This window comes from Enhydra lutris, unplaced genomic scaffold, assembly GCF_002288905.1.
Source record: "Enhydra lutris kenyoni isolate GAN:26980312 unplaced genomic scaffold, ASM228890v2 scaffoldscaffold14, whole genome shotgun sequence".
NCBI lineage: Eukaryota > Metazoa > Chordata > Mammalia > Carnivora > Mustelidae > Enhydra > Enhydra lutris.
In genome coordinates, this window is record NW_019154098.1 from 48,138,366 (window position 1) to 48,146,294 (window position 7,929).

General features: G+C 34.7%; 1 protein-coding gene across 1 annotated transcript in view; it reads left to right on the forward strand.

Annotated features, from left to right (window-relative positions):
- LOC111146675 (matrix metallopeptidase 16) overlaps positions 1-6,036 on the forward strand; it is a 282,832-nt gene extending 276,796 nt beyond the window's left edge. The window contains exon 10 of the mRNA XM_022502329.1: positions 5,566-6,036. Coding sequence (XP_022358037.1) covers positions 5,566-5,900 — 335 coding nt within the window. The 3' untranslated portion in view covers positions 5,901-6,036. The remainder of the gene's footprint in view (positions 1-5,565) is intronic.
- Positions 6,037-7,929: the final 1,893 nt, after the last annotated feature.

A 7,929-nucleotide genomic window follows, 5' to 3' on the forward strand; every position in this document is an offset into this window, starting at 1 on the left:
CTAAAATATATACAAAAAACATACCCCATCAAATGATTTGTAATAGGAGCCATAAGAAAATGATATACCATTTGAGTCCTCAATAGAATGAGAAGTCTGAAACATATATGCAACAAAAATAAAATTAACATCACTTATAAAAACAAAATTAAATACATCAGTTGAGGAAAGAACAAAAAAGTTAATTGAAGAAATGGGAGGAGAATGAAAAATCAACACCACCAAGGAAGACTACAATTAACAATCAGCATATTGCCAGAATTTAAGACAACTATACACTGAGTAAAAACCTGAAGGAACTGTGACCCAGGATCAATAAACACTAGTCAGAAAAGTCAAAGTACACAAGCTGTATTTTGATCCTTGTTATATGAAATGACATACTACATTCTGTATGATAGTGCTCCACATGTAGTAGTATGCCATAGGGAGAGGCAAAGTAAAAAAGAAACTTGAAGCCCCGATCATAGCACTTGTTGAGAATTATCAGTTTTGTGTATGTTCTATTGGTTCAGAAAAAGTTAAGACATAGAGCCTGTATGTGATCAAAGCAGAAATCCATAGACGAGGACAGATAAAGATGAAGACATATCTGTCAAAAGGGTATCAATAAGAAAATGAAGGAAGTAACAGTGCAGTCACATTGGAGGCAATTACTCAGATCAAAATAGGGCCCAAAACTCAAACTATGCAGGTGAGGATGAGAAGAACAAAGAAATGAAAAAAGAAATGTGAAAAATGATCACATGGAGGCAGAAAATTGAGATCACCCCTATGAATTATAGGTGTCACCACGGAAGAAACTAGAGAGAGAGGGGATTTCTTGAGGTTAGAATAAAGGGATTTATTAAAGCCCAGATAAAACCAACTCTAGCTAATATTTACAGAAGTCTTACCACTGCTCTAGACTGTCTTCAATAAAAGTTATCACATACCATACAAAAATAATGCAAAGAAAATTCAACCAAGATCTTAACTGCAGTGTTATTAATTCTAGGAAGTTTGGTTAATAATTTCTTATCTTCACTAATTTTTAAACTGAGTTTATCTTTTAAGATAAAAATAACTTTTAAAATAAGTAATAAATTGTTTCAAAAGATGGAAAAGTAGACACAATACACATAATCTTAATTACTTATCACATTAATGGTTTTCATTTTCCCTGTTTCTATCTACAAGGCCACTAATACCTGAGATATTTTATAAAATTATATATATAAAATAAACAAAAAAAAATCTTCTTGCTACCCCCACCCAATGATTTTTCATATTCTTTTCCACCTGAATATTTAGTAATATTCTGTATAAGTCAGTGAAATTGTACCGAGAAGTATACTCTGAACTGCGTCAACTCTTTCATAGTTTCTGAACAACTATGAAGCAACATATCAAAATTTTAAAATCAGAATATGTAATTATATCCTTTTTATGTTATATTAATACAATTAACAAAATACTATCAATTTTCACAAAGGTGAAAATTTTGTTTTGTACAAAACAGGACTGAGACTGCCAAGATCATATTTCCATGAGCATTTCCCCACGATCTTCCCATCTCAAGGGTCAATTTCAAAAGAGAAAAAAAAAAAGTTTTCTTATATTCAGAATTTCACGGTTTCTTTTCACATAACAAAAAAATAACTTTGTAAAATCCTGACAAATGAAGCATTTTGGGAAAATCAATGCTTACAAGTGAATAGAAACTACAGATGAAACTGCAATATATCTATGTCTTCTGGACCTTTCCTGGTCTAGCCCCCTCTTTGATATCCCTCAACACTGAACTCACTCTTCATCTTTCAGAATATTCTCCTTGAATATCTTTTTGTGATTACCCCATCCCTTCTACTCAAATCTCATATTACAATGATCAGCTTATATGCTCATTATCCCCTCTAGTATAAACTCTTTGAAGGCAGTCACATACTAAACATTCAATAAATACTGGCCATATAAATTAATTTTATCCTTCCATTATTCTAAAAATTCCCTCCCTCAAGGAGATTTTTCATCTGTCTGAAACCTTTGTTCTGTGCAATAGCAATATCAAAGAATCTGGAAGGCTTTGGTCTATCAACAGCAAATTTTCCACTTTTTATTATCTACAAATTTCATGCTTATAGCTTCTTACCTTGAATTCATATTTTATACAATTTCTTCCCTTAGGTTTATGTACGAAAGATAACAAGTTCAAATTATTAAGTAAATACATTTATATTTATATTTTGACTCAAAGTAATTCCCTTTAACTCTGTGCACATGAAATTTGATAGTCATAAAAGTTGGAGATTGTAGACCACTGAATGTTTTCTCTGGTCTATCCTTCCATCAATGTAGGAATTTCTTCCTTGGAATTTTCTCCTACTTGTACTCTTAAACAAACAAACGAAAAGTCCACAAATTCAGCAACTCAGCTATAGGTTTTTGAAGGATATTTTTCATATTAAGGTGGCATGTGCCTCCATATACACTACTGATATTAATTCTGCCATCTTCATAAATATGAATACTTGTGGTATTTATTGAATGCCTATCATATATCAGATATACCACATAAATTCATTATCTAATTTGTCTAACATAAATACCTTTTTATGTCATTTACTATTATTGATAAATGAGGAAGTTGGCATCAGTTTAAGCAACTTATTCATAATCATAAAAAAAAGTAAGATTATATATTTGAGGTTTGAAACTAGAACATTCTAGCCCCATTGAATGTGCTGGAATGCATTATCTCCAAAGAGGAAAAGTTAACACCTTTCTCTACAGTATATCATTAAAGTAACTGATTATCTGTCATGTCTGGTTAAATTTTTTATCTTGCCATGCTAGACAAATCCAGGCTTTCTCAGAATGTACTTTCCTGAGCCATCATCCTCCTGCTTTTCACCTGTAAGACCATCTTGATTTAACAGTTTTTTTCATTTCTCTCTTTACTTTTAGTCTTTGAAAATGAAATAATCTAAATGAAATTTGATTCATGCAGAATACAGTGGAATGATTTCTTCCTAGCACTCATTATCTGACTATGTTTTAAGCAACAGTGAGTTTTTAACAGATATAAAGTTGTAGTAAAGAACTGCTGCATCCCCTCTCCTTCAAATTGTTTCTATGTTAATTGCTGCCAAGCCATACCACCTAGGTATTCTCTATTCCTTCCTTAGAAAATGCAATCTTGAGGCAAATATAAGACACTATTCAAAGGTTGCATTTCATCTTGCTGATCGCTGTTAAAATAGTTTTGACTCTTGATTCTCTTGACTTGCTGAGTCCCTACTCCCTATGCTCATTCTCTGTTAAAATGTACAACTGTGATTCAGACCTGTATTTCCACAAGTTAAAGTTATTCATTCACATTTATTAAATATTAATTAACTTCTTACTAATACGCACATAAAAGTGCAAGACAGAGAATACATAGACACTATCATCCAGAGACATCTACTAAGTTAGAACAAGACAATTATGATGGGCAGTGTCTTGTTACATTTTAGGACTAAACATCAGAAAAGTCACGAGTAAAATCTGGTCAAATATGGGAGAAAAAAAAAGTCACCACATAATTCATTACAGTCCCCACTGAATTCTTCCTCGGGATTCTCAAAAAATAATAATTCAGGTAAGAATTCATCTGAAGTTGCTATTCTTAATAAGCATAACACCTACAAGAGTATAACATCAAAGCTGTTCTTAAAAAGGACAAAAAATGAGTACATCAACATTTCTTCCACCAACTGCTATTTCATATTTCTTATTACTGAATGAGATGAATATTGTGGGATCAAAGTTTGACAGATTCCTATTACCAAGATTGCAGGCCACTTCTTTTCAAATACCTTTATTATTTAACTTCTACTGACCAGACTTGTTATCTCTAACAAATATACTCAATAAACTACCATTCTACTTCTGTGTATGGAGTGTGCTGCTATAAAATTTGCCCTGCATAAATATGAAAATGGAAACTTCTGACTTTTGTATGTTACCCAGTAGGTTCACAGTAATTCGCTTTGACAAAAAAATTAAAGATGAAGATAATTCTAGCTGTTGGGTTTCCAGTTTATAAATATAAGAAGTACATTCACCTGTTTTGAAGGTCTTTTTAATTCTAAATCAATGCCATTATTCAACTGTGGTTGTCTAATGTACTATTATATGGCAAGTCCTCAACATTTCTTCATCCAAGCTTGTTGAGTAATTACATTGGATTTCATTAGCATGATCAAATACCAGCTCCCTGCTGAAATATTTGAATCTACATACACCTGTTTTCACTTGGCATGTTACTCTGATTGCAAAACTGCCCTTCGAAATAGAAAGTAACAGCAGATTTTTATGGCATTGAACAGAATGATTTCCAAAATGAGGTGACCTGAAGTGATGGTCTATTCTAGATGAAATTTTTTGAAAGGTGTCAGTTTTTTGTGCATGGGTTTTAACCTATCACAACCTGTGATGTTTAATCAAGAAGTGTTTGTTAAATGACAGGAGCTCTTTAAAGGACACAGTTCTAAGAAAATCATTAAGTGTTCAGACTCTAGAACTAGATCAAGCTTTAATTTCTGCTTTCACCAGAACTTGGACATAGTATCTTACCTCTGAGCATCAGTATCTTTGCCTTAAAAGTATAGGTAAATAATTCTACTTGACAGAGTGGTTATGAGGATTAAAATATGTCATTTACTGGGCTTTAAGCACAATACTTCTTCCATAATAAGTGCTCAATAATACAGGATATAGAAAACCCTCATTAATGATTATGAACTCTAAAGTAGGCATATTATTCAAAATGGCTCCCAAAATACAATTTTTACGTAATGATAACATTAAAGTATTTCCTCTTGGTTTCTTGAATTTTGTCTCAAAGCAGGAATTAAGTGCAAAAAGTGCAGTCACAAAGAAACTTGACAGGAAGCAGCTCTGGATGAAAAGGAAATACCTATTTACTTATTAAGATTCCTAGCAAAGAAAACATCTCCATAGCTTCATGACTTATAAATTGTTGTGATTTCTTGTCCAAATGACAAAAGCGAACCTAGTGTTTAAGTACAACTGCTCCCAATACTGAGATGATTAGAAATTTCCCCTGAGGTGTTTCATGGAGTGGCCTCCTCAGGTGCATTATACAATGTCTTCAACAGCAGCTCTGCAGGCACGTAGTGCTTCAGTTCATAAGGCTGCCTCAGCATATTTCAGTAAAGTTGGTATTATCACCCTGATGGGTAAATCTGAAACTGCAACCTTAGAAGTAAGAAACAGGGTAAAGCTCTCCTTCCAGATTAGGACAAGATGTGTTCAGCATGATCTTTCAGTAGTCCTCTACGGATATTCTGACTCTTGGCTAAGCTTTCCATAGGCATTAGAGAGTACAACTTCTACAGTATACCAGCCAGATTTATTTCAAAAGACAGCTAAGCTGAAGATAATGTTTTCTTCCTACCAAAATGGAAGGGCCTTAAAATACATCTTTTAAAAAGTAGCCTAATTTAAATTAATAAGAATTTCTGTACATATACACCTTCAAAATAAGTGGTACCTATGTGTGTGTGTTTCCCCCTCTAGGCTTTACGTATTTCTACAAAGGAAAGGAGTACTGGAAATTCAACAACCAGATACTCAAAGTAGAACCTGGATATCCCAGATCCATCCTCAAGGATTTTATGGGCTGTGATGGACCAACAGACAGAGATAAAGAAGGACACAGCCCACCAGACGATGTAGACATTGTCATCAAACTGGACAACACAGCCAGCACTGTGAAAGCCATAGCTATTGTCATTCCCTGCATCTTGGCCTTATGCCTCCTTGTATTGGTTTACACTGTGTTCCAGTTCAAGAGGAAAGGAACACCCCGCCACATACTGTACTGTAAACGCTCTATGCAAGAGTGGGTGTGATGTAGGGTTTTTTTTTTCTTTCTTTCTTTTCCAGGAGTTTGTGGTAACTTGAGATTCAAGACAAGAGCTGTTATGCTGTTTCCTAGCTAGGAGCAGGCTTGTGGCAGCCTGATTCAGGGCTGACCTTTCAAACCCAGAGGGTTGCTGGTCCTGCACATGAGTGGAAATACACTCATGGGGAAGCTTCCATGATGCACAGTATCTGCCGTTCTTCAGTCCTTTGTCTTTCTTTGTCATTCAGTTCTAGGCCTTTCCTCTGCACGCTCAATGCCCAGTAAATTTTCAGGATTAACTAAAGAAGAGGAAAAAAAGAAGAAAAAAGATTCTTCTTAAAGGTTTCCAATATTATTTTCCTTCTGAAGCCTGAGCCCATTATCTGGGGGAAAAAAGCAAAATGGAAAAACCCATGAATTTTTGCTTTAAAGCAAAGAAAAAAAAAAAGGTTAAACAAAAAACCCACAATTGAACTTTCAGGAAAGTGTGAAGACCCAAAACAGCTTTGTCTCCAAAGAAGATAGCTCTCTGACTGCTATGGATAGTCTCCTACACTTCATTTTTGTCAGGTGGGAGATCTGGAATACACATGCAGGACTTTAGACTGTTGGGACAGCCATTTTCCAACAAACAAGGGGCCAAAATATCTGCAATATAGTAACAGCCTTAATAATACATCCATTTTTCGTTTTATACAGCTGTTCTCAGCTATGTCCTCAATGTTTCATCACATTTATATTCATAGCTATATTCAAAAAGGACCTTTGATTGTTTTGAAGTGTTTCTAATCCCCTTCCTGCCACCTGACCCTACATCATTGTGATAATCTCCCCAAGTTGTATTAGGCCATTGCCCCGGGCCTTCCATGGGTCTGTCAGGAATATTCATTAAGAGCAAGAAGCAGTATGTCTCCAAAGTGGTTTAAAGTGACAGTTATTTTGCAAGGATATGTGACTCTAGTAATACATTGGTGTAACCCTTTGAGAACTATCAGACTAGCTTTCAGAGTCTTAGGATTGTCAGTCTTGCTATCTAGTAAATTATAGAACTGGGCAATGGTAAAAACAGACACAGGTTCAAGAAGTTCAGGTTTTTAAAACAGACATCCTATAATCCCATGTAATTTTTAAGTGATTTGCGGTACTACATAAATGCGTTTATAGCAAACAAAAATGTTACTTGCCAAAATTTTTCCTGGCAAATAAAAGATATTTTATTCAGAAAATGTAAGAGTGAAATTTTATTTGAAGAACTGATTATAATAGCCTAAGTCTTTTTTTTTCTTAGACATATTGAATTTCTGTTTTAAAATCCATTGCATGAAAATTCAATTTGCCTTGGTACATGCAGTTAGCATTGCCATTTTAAAAATGACTTAAAATGATGACTCTGAGATTGCATGAATATCCTCCAGTGCATTACCTATTGCATGTCAACCATAGTTCTCAAAGGGTTAGTGTGGCTTCTGGCATTTAGCCATCCATTTGATCACTGACAGAGCCAAGAGACCACCAAAGCATTTCATTGTTGAGTGTAATTTGTCCTAACAGCAGTATTGTCATTTTCATGTGACCTGCAGTGCAGGTTTGTATCAATATTTTTTTCCTAGAGAAAAGTCAGCAACTGACAGACCTCTTTATTGATTTTTAGGAGCTGCTTCTTGCAGTGAAAGGCTTTACAGCCACTGGGCTGTGAACTTATCAGAGATGGTCAGACCGAATGCACCCCATGAGTCAGACATTGGCTTTGTGTGAAAGCCAGCTTTTGAGGGGATTAGCTTTTGAAACAATGAACAGCTTGCCTTGAACTTGATTATTGATCTGTTGACTGTCATTAACAACAACTTAAACATTGTCTTCTGTGAAAATTTTCCTTGAATAGTCCTGTTCTATGTCTTTGCCCTTTGACCTTTAACTTGCAAACTGGCACAAACTGAAGGAAATCTGGTGTTGCTTCTCCTTTGGAGTGTTAACTGTACTCTAAAACCCTAGTAAGCATGAGCTGTTTCCTTAGAGAGAGAGAAAGAGTGTTGATG